General features: G+C 41.0%; 1 protein-coding gene across 2 annotated transcripts in view; it reads right to left on the bottom strand.

Moving 5' to 3' along the window:
• b4galnt4a (beta-1,4-N-acetyl-galactosaminyl transferase 4a) overlaps window positions 1–19,305 on the bottom strand; it is a 192,261-nt gene that overhangs the window by 45,680 nt on the left and 127,276 nt on the right. For both annotated transcript variants that reach the window (XM_061822634.1, XM_061822635.1), the window contains 2 exons: window positions 16,911–17,011; window positions 9,916–9,983 (listed from right to left, as the gene is read on the bottom strand). In XM_061822634.1, coding sequence (XP_061678618.1) covers window positions 9,916–9,983; window positions 16,911–17,011 — 169 coding nt within the window. The remainder of the gene's footprint in view (window positions 1–9,915; window positions 9,984–16,910; window positions 17,012–19,305) is intronic.

Consider the following 19,305-nt stretch of genomic DNA (forward strand, 5'->3'; position numbering starts at 1 on the left):
TCACAGATTGTGTTTCTCACTGCAGTTGGACGAATCCACTGACGTGAGTGACACAGCCCAAGTGTGCATTTTCATTCGTATGCTATTTAGTGATCATCAACGTGAACTCAGATAGTTACAAAAAATGTTCATAGTTAAGTATGTTGTTTTGAGCAATATTGGCTCATGCGGTTATGCAAGGCACACAAACATACATTTACACATAAAGAACATAGTTTAAAATAAATATGTTTTGCATTTTTGTAGTGGATAGATCTTTCTGACTTGGTCATTTGGTCATTCCTTTTCATCGTTGGTCATTCTTAGAAAAAACAAACAAAAAAAACCCTCAGCCCCCCCGATTCGATCGCAAGAGTTTGGCTGCTTGAAAAGTAGACCTTGGGCTAAAAAGTCTGGCTACCCCTGGGTTAGAGTGTCAATACGTCTACATTTCATACACAGGCATGACCTTTTCTGAAGTTTTTGTATGATTGGTGTCATCACATAATCACTGGCTTTGACAGGCACGGGTCGCTTATCCACACAGCCAACACCTGCTATTACTGTGCCGTGTATATACTATTTTATCAGGTGCAGATGCTTAAAAAAAATTTCAGATGATGACATTAAACAAGCGTTTGATTTTGTGACATACAAAAGGCTTTCTGTATGGTCATGGGGCACGGCTGACCACAACTTTGATGTGCGCGGCTTGAGGACTTTGAAATGGGCAGTTGGTCATCGCAACGTGATTGTACAATTTAATCATTTATCCAACCATCTGTTTTCAATACTGCTTATCCTAACTAGAGTTGCAGGTATGATGGATCGTATCCAAGCTAATATCTTAGAGTAAATTATTATAAGATTTTTTTTAGAAAATTAAATTATCAATGGAATGTAATTTTGGGGAATATAGCTGTTGTGTTCATGTGGGAGTGCAAGTGTGACAGTGTAAGATTGCTTGTGCTGACGAGGCTTGACAGCACATGTCGCCATGTTTTTGTCATTTTAATAAGATGACAGCCTAATAAAATACCATTTTTCACCAAATGGCAATGCTATTGTGATGATATTTGGGTGCTAGCTATTGTGTTCATGTCAGAATCAATGCTATTATATAGCAACAAAGAATAAAACCAACTTGAACAAAGCAGCGCTTGAAAAATCAAGAAAGCTGTTGAAAGGTGTTATTATTATTATTTTTTTTTAATAGAAAAGTTATTTTGGATGTGGTGGGTGAGTAAATAGTGCCATTTCATAGTATGCTCCTTTCACCAGATCGAATGTGCAGTGTCCCCAGAGGGTTTTTTTAATTTCCTGAAAAGATTTCATCTTGGAGGTGGGAGGATTTCACACGACAGCGATGATATACAAAATCTGACTAAATACTGCCACTTTATATTGCAGTACATTCCTTTTTCCACAGTGGCTCTGCAGTGAATTTGGCCTCCACTTCTGCCGCTGATGTCACAGCAAGACATTGGTGATTTTGGCAATTAATAAGGAGCTTTTCAAAAGCAAATAGTTATTAGAAAATTGCTCCAGATTGGAGTGATATTATAGAAAATGACTATCAGTTTCATTATCTTGAGCAAAGAAATACATAAAATCAACTTGTGAGTGAACTATGGACCATTAAGACCCCGTAGCTCCTTTAATATTTCTCAGCAAACTCCATCAGTATGATAGCCAATGCAGGTATTACAGTGTCCTCTTTACATGCTTAATTCTCGACACCGACTAATGTCCAGGAGTGCTTAAAGGATTAGGACATTATAGAAAGTAAGATCTCAAAGAGAGGCAAGATGACTGGCCACTCATCTTTTACTCACTGTTGCTGGCTGGGCTTAGAGCTCTCCATCCATCTATCACAAGGAGATTTTCTAATACATGATCCATGAGGAGAGAAACCTCAATTTTGCAGGACACAAAAGGTTGGTGAGTATACTTCAGAAAGTACACACACACATATGCATAAACACACACGTGCGCTCATGCACACATGTAGAAAGGAAAGAACTCACATGATTGCCCAGAAAGATGGTAGTGTGTAAAATGCCACTTCCCCCGGTTTTCAGACTCCTTCAAAATGCCAGCTGCAGCATCATAGATAACCTTGGGATGTTTGCCATTCCTCCTCAGCACGCCACAGTCAAAGGTCAGCTCTAGTTTTTCGGTTACACTACTAGAACACGCAAAATCCATCATGCTTGCAAATGCCTGTCCGAAATAAAGCCCCCCCTCTTAAATCTGGCTCAAGATTCACTCATTGCTAATTACTTTCCAGTATGTTTTACAAAATATTCCCTCTGATCTTCAGCTCATTGTCAATCACATCCAGTCGTGTTGAATAAATGAAGAAGCAGATGCAAAGTTAGTATTCAACACAGCACATCCACATACAGAGTTGTCAGCTAATAGTCAGCCCTGTCTACACAGCCCCAGGCTCCAACTGCTGTGTCAGAGAACACAGATAGCGTTGTCTGTCTTATCTGAGTTCCTCATCTGACTGCTAAAATGTCACCTGTGACCCCTAGTAGACACTGTCAAACTATCACTCCACTTTGCAGTCAGGGACTTCAAAACACAAAAACGACAAAGGAATCGTTTTCAAAATTCATATTTTGAGATAAAACTTTTTTTGTTCTTCTTTTCTCAACTCATTGTAGGAGACACCTCAAAGATTCAGATTTTAAGAAGAAAGTAATCTTTTCCTCTATTAATTTCTCTGACTGGGAAGTTATGATCCGTTGCTGTTTCACTGATTCCATTGATTTTGGTGCAGATCCAGTTTAATGAGAGGAGAAACGAACCAATGCCGTGTTACCCTCGTGAGGTTCGGTTTGATTAAAATGAACGCTTTTGCAATTGCACTGATGGTGGAGTTTGTTTTCTCAAACGTGACTTGATCGTACACCATCCAAACACTTGAAAAGCGGGTCTCAGTCTTTTTGCAAGTAAATTCTGTTCCTATTTTGCTAACAACGGTCTTGCACTATAGTATATCCCCCGCAAACTTGCACAAATGCTCATAACAATTTTAAATATTTTTAAAGCTTTTCTCAGTGAATTAAAATCCCATTTTATGCAATAATGAATATATGGAACCCAATAGACTACTTCTAATGTTTTTAAAGGTTGAGTTTAATTTACTGGGTCATGACATGGTCCCACACATAAAAGCCCAACGGGCACGCGAATTGAACATGCTTTGGTCCTAACCACAGTATCAAAACACAAACTTTTTTTAAAATTTGTTTTTACCAGTGAATAATGATTCTTATATTTGAAATTCAAACACAAAATGAGGCATTTACGAAGGAAGGTGAATAATTTGGGAACAATTATGACTGGGACGATAACGGCTCAAGTCGGTGGTACGGTGGACGACTCTTTAGCATATCTCCTTCACAGTTCTGAGGACCAGGGTTTAAATCCCAGCCCCACCTGTATGGTGTATGTATGCTCTCCCCGTACCTGTGTGGGTTTTCTATAATTAATCTGGTTTCCTCCCACATCCCACAAACATGCATGGTATGCTGACTGAAAACTCCTAAATTGCCCTTAGGTGTGAATGTGAGTGTGAATGGTTGTTTCTTTGTAGGTGCTCTGAGATTGGCTAACCAGCAGTTCAGTCTGTACTCCGTCTCTCACCCGATGACAGCTGGAATAGGAGCCTGCACTCCCGCGACCCTTGTGAGGATAAGCGGCTCAGAAAATGGATGGATGGATATATATATATATATATATATATATATATATATATATATATATATATATACACACACACACAAGGGTCACAGGAGTGCTGGAGCCTATCCCAGCTATCTTCAGGCATTACACCCTGAACTGGTTGGCAGCCAATTGCAGGAAACATATAAACAAAACAACTCATCATAGTCACATTCACACAAATGGGAAAGTTATAATCTCCTATGAATGCACATTTTTGGGATGTGGGGGGAAACTGGAGTACCCGAGGAAATCCACACAGGCTCGGGGAGAACGTGCGAACTCCACACAGGTAGGGCTGGGATCTAAACCCTGGTCCTTGGAACTGTGATGCGGACGCTCTAACGCCAGGGTCGGGAACCTATGGCTTGCAAGCCATATTTAGCTCTTTTGATGAATGCATATGGCTGACAGAGCCCTCATAACGACACACTATATATGTAATTTCTGTTGCGTAGGCAATGTAAATGAGCCAGAGTCCTGGTTGGGTTGCCATAGTTTTCTGTCCAATATGGCAGTCGATGTGCGCAGGCACAAAAGGGTCAAATGCAGATCGGGTCAGAACAACTATCCAGCACCAGAAGTCACATTAATGGTAAGTACTTTTGTCATCATTGGTTAGCAAAAGCATAACAAAGTTATTTAAAATAATTCAGAAATGTACTCTAAAAGTGTTGATCTTAAATAAAATGCACAAATACACTTGTATTTAGTTTTAAAAATATTGTATGTCTCTTTTGAAATTACATTTTAAAATATTTGGCTTTCATGGCTCTCTCAGCCTCAAATGTTCCCGACCCTGCCCTCTCCAGTCGGCCACCATCCCACCCTTGTAAAAGTAATTGTTAACATTTAGGGAAAAAAAAAAAAGGTCAGTAGTCGAATCCATGTTTGATTGATGAAGTGACTCAAAAGCTCCTTCATATTTGGTAATGAAGAGGGGCCATGTGTTCAAGAGTCAACCTGTTACTGTCTATGTATGTTTGGGGGTGGGGTCCGGGGGTGTATTTCCACACCTCTAGACTGAGAGTTCTGAGAGGCGAGTCAATTTTTTCGAGTGAAGCCCTCAACAGGACGATGTTTCATTCTCTGACAATATGATTCAGGCCTCCAGAAGCCATTAGTCATTGTTGGGTTAACTACAGCTGCAGAACAACTCCAATGATCTGTGACATAAATAACAGAGCTGTAAAGCATGAGAAAAGAAATACAAAACAGAACAGAAAGGTTTTTTTTTCCTCAACTACATCTCTGAATGCTGTTAAGTGCTCGTCTGTGCTCTCAGCCATTTTTTCTTTTATGGTAATTTAGTCTCCCAATGCCATTCTGATCTCAATCTGCAGGGTATAAACTAAGAGGTTTGATTAAGACTGTAGTGAATGGAAAGTGTAAACATCCTCTAATAGCCTTAAAGCTACAATAGTGAACTCATTGCAGGAGTGTCTATGTGTTTTGCAAATGAACTTTTCGTTTATACAGACTGATCATTCTGCCTTTCAATCTTCTGGAGTAACAGTGTGATTCATCTCATCGATGTAACTGTACTTAAAAGTTTTCTTTGCTAGCCTAAGTGTAGTGCAATGTGCCATGGGGTAAAATGTTTTCTTAGTTTTATTATACAGATTCTTGAATGCAAACACGTTTACAAAATGAAAACTACTAATTTGGTCATTTCATTTCTATCCCACCTAATTTGAAGAATACTGTAATGTGCACTTGTGTGTTTATTAATCCCGCTGCACCCAAAAATGCCCAAGTGTCATGTTTATCTTTATCTGCCCATCTGTTTCTTTGTGAGATGGCTTCTTTCAGGTTCATGGACGATGGCTAACAGATTCTGGAGGTTGGACAGTTATGTTATGTTGAATGCTATGACCATTCGTGTCATAAACATACATTATTGATCCATGTCCGCACCGCACTTGAATGGTACAAACACAGTGCTAAATATAAAGGAGTACTAATCAACAAAGTTGTCATAAAACGTTCACTTTTCTTTAAGATTTTCAATGACAAGTGATGAGAAAATACTCCCATAAATGTGAGCCAATAATTGCAAAGATCTTTGTGCACACACACACAAATAAAAAACAACAAATTAATTGAATAAGCAGTCTGGCAATGCTGAATTTAACATGATAAAAGCACCGGTGAGTGAATGTTTTGGGTTTTTTTTTTCCAACATGGGGTATTCATTTATGTTGAAAACAGATATATGGTTCTTAAATGGCTCAAAATATTCTTTATATTGCAACAAGGCAATGGTGCAACTGTAAGAAAATGAATCTGATTCTGAAAGGGTAGATAGAGTATTAGGTTATCAAGACAAATGGAACTATTCACTGGTGACCAACTGTCATCATTAAAGTCATGCATGCTGAACAAATTTCTCGAAATGGGCAAACACTTGAACATAACATGATGAAAAAGGCAGATGCTGGTGTGGTCATTGCCCTTCGAGCCACAGTGACACAATGTCAACCCTGACCTTATCAACCACAGTTGTTGACCTTTCTCCTGTTCCTTCGGATGCAAAGAGTGACATTCAGGATGGAGGCAGCAAACAGAAAATTCAGACAAATCTTTTACCAACACGACTGCATTCGTGATATAACCACCTCTAAGGAATGCATTTGTTAACAAGCACACATTTGCTGATGCGTAGAACCATGAATATACTCTCCGACACACGCCCACAAAGAAAAACATCAAACACGATGTTGCCTAATTATGTTCACGGCATATTTTGAAGCTGTTCCCCTCAAGCACAATGTGAGCTTTGACACGGAGACAAATTAAACTTAAGCCACTTTCCACCTTGACCTGCAGCCCTAAAACCAATTTCTCACATCCGTTTCATCTCTGACACATGATATTTGGTGACGCGACAGGGAAATCGCTTTGCACTTGGTGATATTAAAGTATGGTGGCTGGGTGGAGGGTTGGGGGGGGGGGTGTCAGAGAAGCGGGATAGAGAGCCCTGTTCCAAACCGCGTCATCTTACAGCACAGATTTACAAAGGCCTCCAATTTTATAATATAGTATTTACAAATATACCTCAAAATTTATTCACAAGTTTTGCTGTTGGTGAGATTACTTGGAAATATTGCTCAACTTATGCAAGGTGCTGCAGGAATATGCTTATTTTTTTATGATTGTATAATGAGTGCAGCTAAACAAGTATTTCATGTACAAACTGAACTCAGATAGAGTTCAGTCATTTTACTGAGGGCTTACTTTTTACAAGAAACGTCCAACAATCAGAAAGAGGTTTCTGCTGGATTTAGAGAGTGGGTTACATTTAAAGTGACTGTGCACACACACTGAATGAGAGAACCTGGTGATTTTTTTGGGGAGGATGAAAGAATGTAGGTCCACGTGCACACAAGAAAAGCTAACAATTTCACTTGCATGTGTGTCCAAAAAGGCCGGTGGAAGTAATTATGTTATTAAAAAGTGCAGTCATGTTTCACACTACTTAATAGAGAACATGGCAATTCAGTTGAGAGTTTTGAACACAGTAGAAAGTTGTAATTTTCTGTGACTAAGTTTCACTTCCATTTTAAAACTCATGTAGTCTGGGAAGTTGTGGGTCTTTCTCCTGGATGCCTGTTCTTATTTTCATAATTTTATCAGTCTATCTGTGGTCATGAAGTCCTTTGCAGGACTCATGTTGGACCACCTCAAGGGTGTCACAGGTCACCTGCTGGAAACCCTGCAGTTTGGCTACTGAGCAACTGAGGTCTTCAGATAATGCGGTCAATGTGGTATTGCACTTCATCCGAGAACACCTCGATGGCACGGTGACCTACATGAGGACCCTGTTTCTGGACTTGAGCTCTGTGTCCAAAACATCATCCCCAAACTTCTGTCCTCCAAATTTCTCTAGCTCAGTATCTTCATAGATTCATGATGGGAATGGCACAGCAAGTGAGGCTGGGGGACACCACTTCCTCTACACACATTACCAAAGGCGGTGCCACGTGGAAGTGTCTTCATTCTGCTGCACTTCTCTCTCTACAGAAATGACTGGGCCTCAATGCACGCAGCTGTCAAGACTGTAGAGACGATCGTGGAGTTGAAGAGGTATCTCCCATCACAGCTGCCCCACCTGCCCTCTGTCAACTGTCAAGATCTTCAAGTTCCTGGGAATCAGCCATACAAGCCCAAGCCATGGCATTACTTCCACCATCCTTCACAGATGAGCTTGTGTTTTGCATCACAAGCAGATCCTTTCTTTCTCCATATTTTGGCCTTTCCGTCACTTTGGTAATGGTTAATCTTGGTCTCATCAGTCCATGAATCTTTGTTCCAAAACTTTTGTGGGTCATCTCTGTGCTTCTTGCAAAATCCAACCTGGCCTTCCGATTCTTTTTCCTCATGAGTGGTTTGCATCTTTTGGTACGGCCTGAATTATTTCTTCTCTCAAAGATGTCTTCGAACTGTGGATTGTGATTCCTTTCCCATTGACTTTTGTCTTTGGAAGTTTCTTCACAGTTCTCTCGTGTTTCTGTTATCAACTGCTGTCAATACCCTTGGCTGACCTGTTTGATGTCTGCTGCTCAGAGCAGCAATAGTTTCTTTATTTTTCAGGACATTCCAAATTGTTGTAGGGGCTATGCCCAACATTTGTGCAATAGCTCTGATTGAGTTTCCCTTTCCTTAGCTTCAAAATTGTTTGCTTTTCTCCAATATGCAGCTATCTGGTGTTATTTGTTAAACAGAAAATGCAGTTCTCACAGGTGAAACTCAAAGCCAGAAATCAGCACTATCGAATATTGAAGCAATCAGTCTAAAAGGCAGTGTTGAAACAAAAGGTGCTCTGTCCTGAGTTGTTTAACACATCTACATGTAACTAGTAAAGTAAGTTTCTTTCGGCTTGTCCTGTTAGGGGTCGCCACAGCGTGACATCTCAGATGAAAGCTCATATTTTTTTGGCACAGTTTTTACGCCGGATGCCCTTCCTGACGCAACCCCTCTCGGGGAGTGGAGGCCCCAGTGGGATAAAAACTCTCAAACCCTGGTTTACCAAACCAGTGATCTAACCACTGAGCTATCTATCTACATGTAACTACCATGTAACAAATTCTTAAATTCTGAACTTTTCTCTCATATTCATCCTTTGATCTGAACCCCAAATTTCATTAGTATACAACAAAAATGCAGGACTTGATTTTACTGTTCCAGTATTTCCAGAGAGGAAGTACAGAGAGAAATACACTTGTAATGAGAGCCAATACATGAGCTTGTCAAATTCTCCTTTTTCAAGATGGTAATGTTTAGTTTCGATTTCACAGCGCATCGTGTGCTCCTAATGTTTCAGATAAATTATTATTAACTATCAGAAAATTTTCATCCATACAACAATTTACTGATGATCATCTGGGGTTGGTCACCAGGCTCTCATGTATGGGCCTCAACTCCATGGCCTGGATCTCAAGGGAGGTACCTGTGACAAGCATCTGGGCTCAGGAGTATGTGATTCAATATTTTTGTCTTTGTAAAAGGTCTTTGACCCGTGCTTTGTCTGAACCTGTTTGCCATCTGTGACCCTGCCAGGGACATAAAGCCCCTGATAATTTAGCTCCTAAGATCACTGAGACACATATACAGTACCCCTCCACCGTGGTAGGGTGACAGCTCCAGGAGGGAAATTATGGCTGTAATTATCTCAACTATATAAACTAACCATGGTTTCCTGATCCAGGTCTGTATTGGATCTCAGTACATTGTGTAACTAATATAGTATATGGAGATTGTATATATGATGATGTTTCCTTTTTAATCTGAGGTAAACATACAGTATAGTTCCTGACAAAGAACTAAAGTGACTATAAAGTTGTGCAAGTGCAGTACATAAAAGATAGTATGAGTCATACAAATGTGTCTCACACAGCAAAATAACACAGAAAAAGTGGATTTCAGCCACAAGACTCTTGTTATTAAACTCATATAACACTTTCAATAAAGCAACCTAGTTTTACATGAACTTTTGGCAGCATGGTGAAGTATTTCACGGAAGAAAAACAGTCACATACATCTTATCAACGTATATACTCAAACTTTTACTATTTACTATTCACCACTTTTGAAAACATAGAGCGCTATTGATACTAAGAAAAAGGTACCACTTTGTTTCTTCATAGTTGTTTGAGAGTAAATGGACTGCTTAAAAATGGTGAAGATGACTCAGATACTTACTGCACAGATTTTGAGGACTGGGACCTGAACTTGCTGAACTCGCCTGGAGCAGTCCACTCTGTACCCAGCTGCAAGAGACAAGCCACGACATTACGATCAGAGGTGCTAGTTGATAAAAGAGGCGAGGATATGACAAATAGAGGAAACATGGAAGGCCAGAGTACAACTCAGTGGATACCAGCGAATACAGTAACACTCTGCTACCCATCAATAATACAGCATAAGCATTGTGTTCCATGGGTATTTACTCCTTCTTTGAGCAGGAAGCTTAAGGTGATGGAATGTTTCTCCTGTTTCCATTTGCATATCCAAATAAAAGGACATTGCAATTGGCGCTCAACTTTTAATCTAGTAGCACCCACGTGTGACTAAAAATCAAAAGGAGAAACTCGACACCTCCAATGATAGTTAATTGTGAAAGTTATATCTTGCACAACTGTGACGCAACTTATAAGGAATAGTTCCTGTTAATTGAATGTCTCTTGTTCCCTGTTCTGAATGTCGTACCAGGGCGGCACCAATTGCCGGAGAATAAATCCTGTGTTGTTCCGTACATGGCCATTAAAGTTGATTCTGATTCATTACTAAATCAAGACCAAAAAAATCAGAACAGCAGAGCAAAAATAATTGGAAGTGGTTGCTGGAGAGAAGTCAATATGCTTCCTGAGAAATCCTTCAACAAGTCACTGACTCTAGGGCATTGTGCAGTCCCCTCAATTTTACATTTTGCATTAATCCATGTCGACAGGATCACATTGTTTATGTTTATATACTCTGTACTGTGTGTTTGGCCTGTAAATCTAACTCATCAACCAATAAAAACTGCACCTATCGGTTTCTTTTTTAGTTCCATTGCCAATTCTTGGTTAATGTTGTGTATACCTGGCACACTATTTTCATTTAAAAAATGTCTAGCCCGTCTAGAGACCTGACAACCTAGAAGTATGATCACATGTACAAAAAGGTCAACAAAATCGCTGGTGGTGGAGTGTTTGTGTTTGTTGATGTCTTCATACGTCATATACACACAGTGTTATGGATAAAGTGCTGCTTTCATAATTAAAAAAATATATATATATTGTCTTTGTGGGTACTCCTATTTTTTCATGCTCGGCTTCTGCAAGTGGAAGCCTCCTTTGCTGCCAAGCCAGGGCCTGTACCATTGGCCCAGCAGTATGTGGGGGTGTGTGTATAATCACTTCACAGGGCCCCCTTAAAATTAAATAATTTTGCCAAAACAAGTGTGTTAAACTTATATTTTAACAAAGGCAAGTCCTAGACATGACATGGCATAGAATATCTCTAATATCTTTAAAATAGTGGAGGAAAAAATGTGCAATTGTGTCTCCTTCAGCGTAAATATGTGTATGTATGTAGTATGTAATAGTTCACTTCCTCTTTTGAATGTAAATACACACGATTGGTTGCATAACCCAAGTGACCATAAGGGTATATCAGAATAAATTATAATGTGATACCTGCAGTGGGAACCAAAAGGACATTTTAACAATAAGTAGTCACACTGAACATAAACCTAGTACAAAAATTGAATTTAAGGTATCACAGAAAGAAGTGTGTGTTTATGACCCATGTTTTCCAATTTTATTTGATTGTTATGCAGTTGATTTATTCTGTTCTTCATTTTGTCTTCCTTGGCTGAAGGTTAATGGGCTGGAATTGATCAAGGTGGCAGTTAAAGACATTGTTGCACATACCTCATTACTTTGGAGCAATATTCAAATCTTTCTGCACCTACAAAATTTACATGCACGCATGCACGATATTTCCCTCCCTGTGAGTTACAGCTCACTGACAGCATCATTCCTACACTAGAGTAGGCAGGAGGTAAATTAAAAGGGAAGTAGCCAATAAACGTGACGGCAACAGACAGACGCACACACACGAGATTTTTGCGGAAACTGACCCCTGTAAAGGTACCCAGGCAGTTATCCTTGCTTTTGGAGCATGTACCTACAATAAGTACAGTTTAGTCATTTTTAGCTTTTAATATTAAGACTGGTTGAATACTTTGATACTGGACAGCAATAGCAGCTAGTCTAGATAATAAAGGTAGAGTGGATCCTCAGAGTTCAAACCTCTCAATGGTCATCAGTTTTCGACGAAAAAATCTGCGTAAAAAAAGCTTTTTTGACCCAATTCTTGGTGTCCGAACACCTGGACAAAGCTAAATCCATGTGGACCAGGTAGCCGATTCATGCCGAGTGATGCTGAACATACACGGGGCGGTGACCAGACGAGTCGCTGCCCACTTCAAGTCAAGCAGTCACTCATACTCAAGGCAGTGCATGCTCATAATGTGAGCATTTATATTCACAAGTACTTCTCAAGATTGTTTTTTGTGTTATTTTTGCAACATTTTCTTTACCATGGACCCAAAGAAAAAAAAGCGGTTGTACCAGCATCGAAGGAAAAGGAAAGTTCAGCGAACCGCACTGGATCTAAGTACGCCAAGTACGGAATTGTGGTAAGTGTTTGTTACAGCTCTTGCTAGCATCGTATGGCTAAGTTGATTATATGCTTATCATAAAGAATGAAAAATGTAATAAAAGGCAGTTCGTGTTGCTAAAGGAGTGACTAACATTACAAAGCAAAGGCCACAGATAATAGGAGAAATGGAGAAGCTGCTGGAGAAGTCCGCAGTTAAATCATGGAAGGTGACTTCGACATAACACTTCTTCCTTCACTGTCGAGTTCATCAGATGCCAACACATGGCGACCAAAAAGTTAAATGATGCACAATTAAGTTGCTTTAAGTTTAGGTATTTTCATATTGTTTAAATGCAAAGGTACATGTTTTTACATAAATAGGAATTAAAATGTGAATTTATTATTTGTGGTTTGGAACGGATTAAACTCATTTATTTTATTTCCGATGGTAAAATATGTTTCGAAGGTTGAACAACTAACCTTTACTCTGAATACTTCACATGGACGAATTATGTTCCAACTCCAAGGTTCCACTGTAAAATGGTAGCTACAGGTTATACTTTATCTATGGGGGAAAGTGCTTGTTTGTTGAAGGTGTACTGCACATAGGATAAAACAGTTTGAAGATTAACTTCATGCAAAAAGGTTGGGTTTGATGAATGGAAAAATGGATGTGGATTGCTTCTACCTGTATCTAATTTGAGGATAGAAGATTTGTCTCCCAGAGTTGTTGTTTGGAGGTAAACTGCCATCCGCAATCATCGAGCCTCCTTTTAACTCATTCACTGCCAGTGGTTTTCAGAAGACCCAACCTCCTATTAACAGCCATTTTGGAGCATTTTGACATATTTCTAAAGACCTACAGAACTTTGTGTACAAGGATTATTACACAGAATCTACCAGCTAAAAGAATGCACTCTTTTTTTTTTTTTTTTTAACCAGGAAAATAAAAGACTTGATTATACCCTTTTCCATTCTTGAGTAATCAGCAGTAAGTAGGTTGGTTTTACCAAATGAAGCTGAGATTTTGTGAAAAGAAAAATAAGCAGAACAGTGACACTGATGCTAATATTTTGCTTTTGTGACTCCTAACATCTGACCAGTGGTTTCCTTCTAAAAAAAAAAAAAAGAAAGAAAAAAGAAAAAGTATTTATGAATGTCTTTTGATAGCAACATACTAATGCGCTTAAACATAGTACAGTGGTTTGTAAAGTATTTATCAGAATCAGCTATTCATTAAGGTAAGAAAATATTCAAAGATACCCAGCTCTGTGTGAAAGGTTATGGGCCCCTAAACCTAGTAACTGGTTGGGCCACCCTCAAAATCAGCAAATGAAATCAAGTGTGTTGGATAAGAGGCAATGAGTCTTCACTTTGATGTGGAAATCTTTTGGCTCACTATTCTTGGCAGTGTATTCTGAATTCAGCAACAATGGGCACTTTCCAAGCATGAACCGCCTTTTTAAGGCTTCCAGTCATGCCACGCCAAAACCATTTGGTTTTTATTTTTTTAAAGCGAATCCAAGTGTGATTCAACTTGAGGTCACAAACCAATGGCCAAATATTACTTTTCTTTTTCAAAAGTAAGATGGGTCTTGATGTTCTTTTCTGTCAGGAGTGGTTTTCCCGTTAGAAGTTTCCCTGGATGCCATTTTTGACCAATCTGACCTTAACTGAGGCAAGGAAGGGTTACACTAGAAAGTTGTCCGAGCAAAGACGCAGAGGACCCTAGTGCAGGGAAGCAGGGGCATAAGGCAGGAGTCCAGGAATCCCCAAAAAACTTTAATTTGAAAAACAGAAAACGAAACAGTCCAATGACCAAATAAAGCAACGAAGATAACTTCAAATACTACGCTGGGGTGAGAATGTGTACAGCGATGCAGAGTTAAAAATATGCACTGAATGTGTGTGAGACGATGTACTCTGACAAACCCCGGGAGGACTAGTTTTAAGTATGTTTCAAAAGCTAATGGGAATCAACTAAACAATACACAACACGGAATAACTACATATTGTAACATTGACACCACTCTGACATTTCCATACAAGCCCCAATGGTCCCCAGGGCAGCTGTGGCTACACAGGTTGGGTGTGACTGTGGATTGAATGACTAATGTGTGCAATTGGAAAATGTCTTTGAAAGCACAATATAAGTGGGATCTATTCGTTCATTTTCTTCAATCGTTTTCTGTTACGATTATCCTCACTGGAATCGCCAGGACCTTCCAGGTCCTGGAACACATGCCAGCTATCTTCAGGTGAGAGCTGGAGTACTCCCTGTATTGGTTGCCAGCCAATCGCAGGGCAATTGTTTCATTTGTATTTCTCAAGTTATATGGTTGTACATTTTCGTGAGGGCAACACTGTGACTAATAATTCTTTTTAATGTCTTTAGGTTCTGGGTTGAGGTGGTTATATTTAGGTTCACGGTATGTACAATATTAATGGACAGTTATTTGGAATGAAGCACTCTTGTTTTGATGAAACAAATGTTCCTTATATGTGCATGTAAACAATCCTTTGATACTGTAATTGTTAGATTCCTCACAGCTACTACCTCAGAGATAACAGTATGAGAGCATTCGGTACCATTCAAACTACAGTAAAAGGATAAATTATACTCTAAACAACTGAAGAGAATATGAGATTACAGATTTTTTTGGGCATCCTCCAAAATACCTCAATTTAATACTCAAATACACACACACTCGAAAGACCGAAACACATTCTCTCGATGGTCAAAAAGCGGATGGGTCACAAATGAGGACAGCCAACATCTGGGAAGACAGGGTAGGACATAGACAGGAGAGGAAGGGAGTCTGTATGATAGCCTCTGGCAAAATGAATGATCCCTCGCCACAACTCCACCAACATTACCTCTATCACATTTCTCCTTTGTTAAATGTCACATCAATATTCACTACCAGCTAATTAATCTCAGCTCCCATGGACTCCAGTGACATGTCACATCTTGATGGAATGCAGATTATTCCAAAGATGGACCTTTACCATCAACACAATTGGCTAGAGCTCTTCTTTTGTGGCAGAGTGAACTCATGCATCCCTCCTATTTTGACTATATTTAAAGCATGTGATGATAATATTCTATTAGGGAAGGTTATCAAGAACTTGCGGGGTAATGGAAGAAAATGGGTAATGAAAAAGGATGTGTTTTTTTGGGGAAATTTGTGCTGCATTTGGTCATTTGATGTGAAGTGAGAATTTGATTAAGTAGGACAAACAAGGTTAAGATGCGCTTTGTCATCCCTGTTTACTGTGAGTGCCCTAGCACTGACAAAAGAACAGATGATATTCCATATGCATGGCCCATGTTCAATCAAACAAGCAGCTGCTTGTGCTCCACAAATTCACACAAAACTTCTTCAAGTACTCTCTTCTCCATCAAATTGAATCTATCCGACCCTATGAAGAACAAAGTGCTTAATTCATCTCAATGTTGAAACAAAACAATCAAGCCTCAAAATGGATGATCAAGTCTGCTTGTACAGCAGTATTCCTGAAAAGTATGGTTTTACGCTTTCAAGTCATGACATTGAAGACTTGGTTCAGTTTATCACTCCAGAAAAACACTTGCGAAGCAACAGTATTTGAAACAAATAATTATACTGTATACAGTATAAAATCATTGTACTGCTTGCTACTTGCTTCCTAATACATGTCCTAATACAGTATACAGCCCCTTTCCCAAAAAATTTAATACCATTGAAAGGTTTATGTATTTGTAACTCCATTAAAAAAACAATGTTACTTTCATTGATTATACTGTCGAACCAGGGCCTACAATTTAAACAATTGCAAATATTTGTTGATTTTTACATAACTTGGGCTTTCAGCTCATAAAACCCATGAATAAGGATTTTGAAAAATTAGAATTCTGAGAACAAATCACTGTTTGCTTGTGAGCTTTTTGGTGAAAAAAATAGAAATATGGTCACACTAATACAATCAAAATATGGTCCTTTTGAAAGCATTTTGGGGAATTCCTTTGCTTTTTTTCATTTAATCACAGCTTCAAAGTGATGTGGCATTGAGGCAATCAGCCTTTGGCATTGCCAGGGTGTTTTTTTAAATGCTTACTGTCATTAATTATTTTTTTTTACGAGGGGGGGGGTGTGGTCCCCCTCAATTTCCTCTTGGTAATACAACATAGATTCTTGATGGGGTTTAGATCTGGTGAGCTGGCTGGCCAGTCAAGCACTGTGATGGGATGGACACCTCACCAGGTTTTGGTGATTCTGGTGGTATGAGTGCTGCAAGATGAAATCTGCATGGAAGGAATCATGAAGTACTCTTTATGAAAGCAGAGACCAACACCTGCACTGGCTATTGCAGCCCAAATTATGTTTGACTGAATTCTTCACACTAGATTTCAACCAGCTTGGGTTCTGTATTGAACTCGCAATTTTTCAACGAGCTAGACAGTCCATCGAAGTAGACAACCCATCTACTAGATGAGCAAGGCCACGCCTTTGTAACTGTGAATGAAAAATGTTGATGTAAAGAAGGCTTAACAGTTGATTGCTTACCTGTCCTACGTAGACCAGCAGCCTGGCGTTGAAAGGACTTTCATCAGAACTCAGCCAAAATTCTGAATTATCATCCGATGATACTGAAAACTGGAAATCCCCTGTAAAAAAAAAAAAAAAGTGACACAGGGCTTGTCACCCATCTTGGCACCCAAAATTTTTGCCATAGACTAGAGGCTCAATTATAATAGGGTTCTGGCTACCATTACCTTGCATTGATGCTCTTTGCCAAAGAGTACCTTTACAATCATGGAAAACATTGAGAGGACCGATAAAAACAAATGATGTAGTTTCACAATACGGAACAGTGTTTTGATTACAGCAGATACATAAATGAAGCCTGTAAGGGGAAAAAAAACAAACATTGTGACGGAGACATAGCAGGATTTTTTGGGGCTTTTCAGGTAATGCAGGCTTCTAAAGTATCAAAGGAATGAAGTTAGCCCCTCCTCGAATCGTCACCTTATCGTGGTGGAGGGGTTTGTGTGTCCCGATGATCCTAGGAGCTAAGCTGTCTGGGGCTTCATGCCCCTGGTAGGGTCACCCATGACAAACAGGTCCTAGGTGAGGGACCAGACAAAGTACGACTTCAAAACCCCAATGATGACTACAAAATTGGATCTTGGTTTTCCCTTACACCAGGGCCCCCCTCTGGAGCCAGGCCTGGAGGTGGGGTTCGAAGACAAGCGCCTGGTGGCCGGGCCTGCACCCATGGGGCTTGGCCGGGCACAGCCCGAAAGGGTAACATGGGTCCCCCTTCCCATGGGCTCACCACATGTGAGAGGGGCCATAGGGGTTGGGTGCAATATGAGCTGGGCGGTGGCTACCGGCGGGGACCTTGGCGATCCAATCCCCACCGACAGAAACGAGCTCTTTGGCAGGGAAGAAGGCGAGTCGATGCGTGAGGTTGAGAAGTTCCGACTAAATATAGTCGGACTCACCTCTACGCACCACTTGGGCTCTGGCACCACTCCTCTTGAGAGGGGTTGGACTCAGTTCCATTCTGGAGTTGCCCACGGAGAGAGACGCCAAGCAGGTATGAGTATACTAATTTCCCCCCGGCTCGGGGCCTATACGTTTGGGTTTACCCCGGTGGATGAGAGGGTAGCCTCCCTCCGCCTGCAGGTAAGGGGACAGGTCCTGACTGTTGTTTGTGCTGATGCACCAAACAGCAGTTCAGACTACCCAGCCTTTTTGGAGTCCTTAGAGGGAGTGCTGGAGAGCGCCCCTCTGGCGATCCATCATACTGCTGGGGGAATTCAATGCCTACATGGGCAATGACAGTGAAACTTGGAAGAGCGTGATTGGGCAGAACGGCTCCCCTGATCAGAACTCGAGTGGTGTTCTATTACTGGACTTCTGTGCTCATCACGGATTGTCCATAACAAACACAATGTTCAAGCATAAGGGCGTTCACATGTCCACTTGGCACCAGGACATCCTAGGCCGCAGTTCGATGATCGACTTTGTGGTCGTGTCATCGGACTTGCGACTGCATGTCTTGGACACTCGGGTGAAGAGAGGGGCGGAGCTGTCAACTGATCACCACCTGGTGGTGAGTTGGCTCCGATGGTGGGGGAAGATACCAGTCCGACGTGGCCGGCCCAAACGTATTGTGAGGGTCTGCCGGGAACAGGTGGCAGATTCCCCTGTCAGAAGGAATTTCAACTCCACCTCCGAAATAACTTTGCTCACGTCCCAGAGGAGGCGGGGGACATTGAATCCGAGTGAACGATGCTCCGCGCCTCCATTGCTGAGGCGGCCGACCGGAGGTGTGGCCGTAAGGTAGTCGGTGCCTGTCGTGGCGGCAACCCAGGAACACGTTGGTGGACCCCAACAGTGAGGGAGGCTGTCAAACTGAGGAAGGAGTCCTTTCAGGCGTTTCTGGCCAGTGGGACTCCAGAGGCAGCTGATAGATATCGGCTAGCCAAGCAGAATGCAGCTTTGGTGGTCACTGAGGCAAAACCCCGTGCGTGGGAGGAGTTCGGTGAAGCCATGGGGAACGACTTCAGGACGGCTTCGAGGGAATTCTGGTCCACCGTCCGTCGTCTCGGTAGGAGGAAGTAGTGCACTGTCAACACTGTGTATAGTGGGGACTGGGCGCTGCTGACCTCAACTCGGGATGTTGTGAGTCGGTGGGGAGAATACTTCAAAGACCTCCTCAATTCCACCAATATGGCTTCCCACGAGGAAACTGAGTCTGGGTGCTCCGAGGCGAGCTCTTCTATCTCTGGGGTTGAGGTCACTGAGGTGGTTAAAAAGCTCCTTGGTGGCAGGGCCCCGGGAGTGGATGAGATTCGCCCGGAGTTCCTAAAGGCTCTGGGTGTTGTGGGGCTGTCGTGGTTGACACACCTCTGCAACATTCCATGGGCATTGGGGACAGTGCCTCTGGATT

The sequence above is a fragment of the Syngnathoides biaculeatus genome, chromosome 6 (genome assembly GCF_019802595.1).
Source record: "Syngnathoides biaculeatus isolate LvHL_M chromosome 6, ASM1980259v1, whole genome shotgun sequence".
Lineage (NCBI taxonomy): Eukaryota > Metazoa > Chordata > Actinopteri > Syngnathiformes > Syngnathidae > Syngnathoides > Syngnathoides biaculeatus.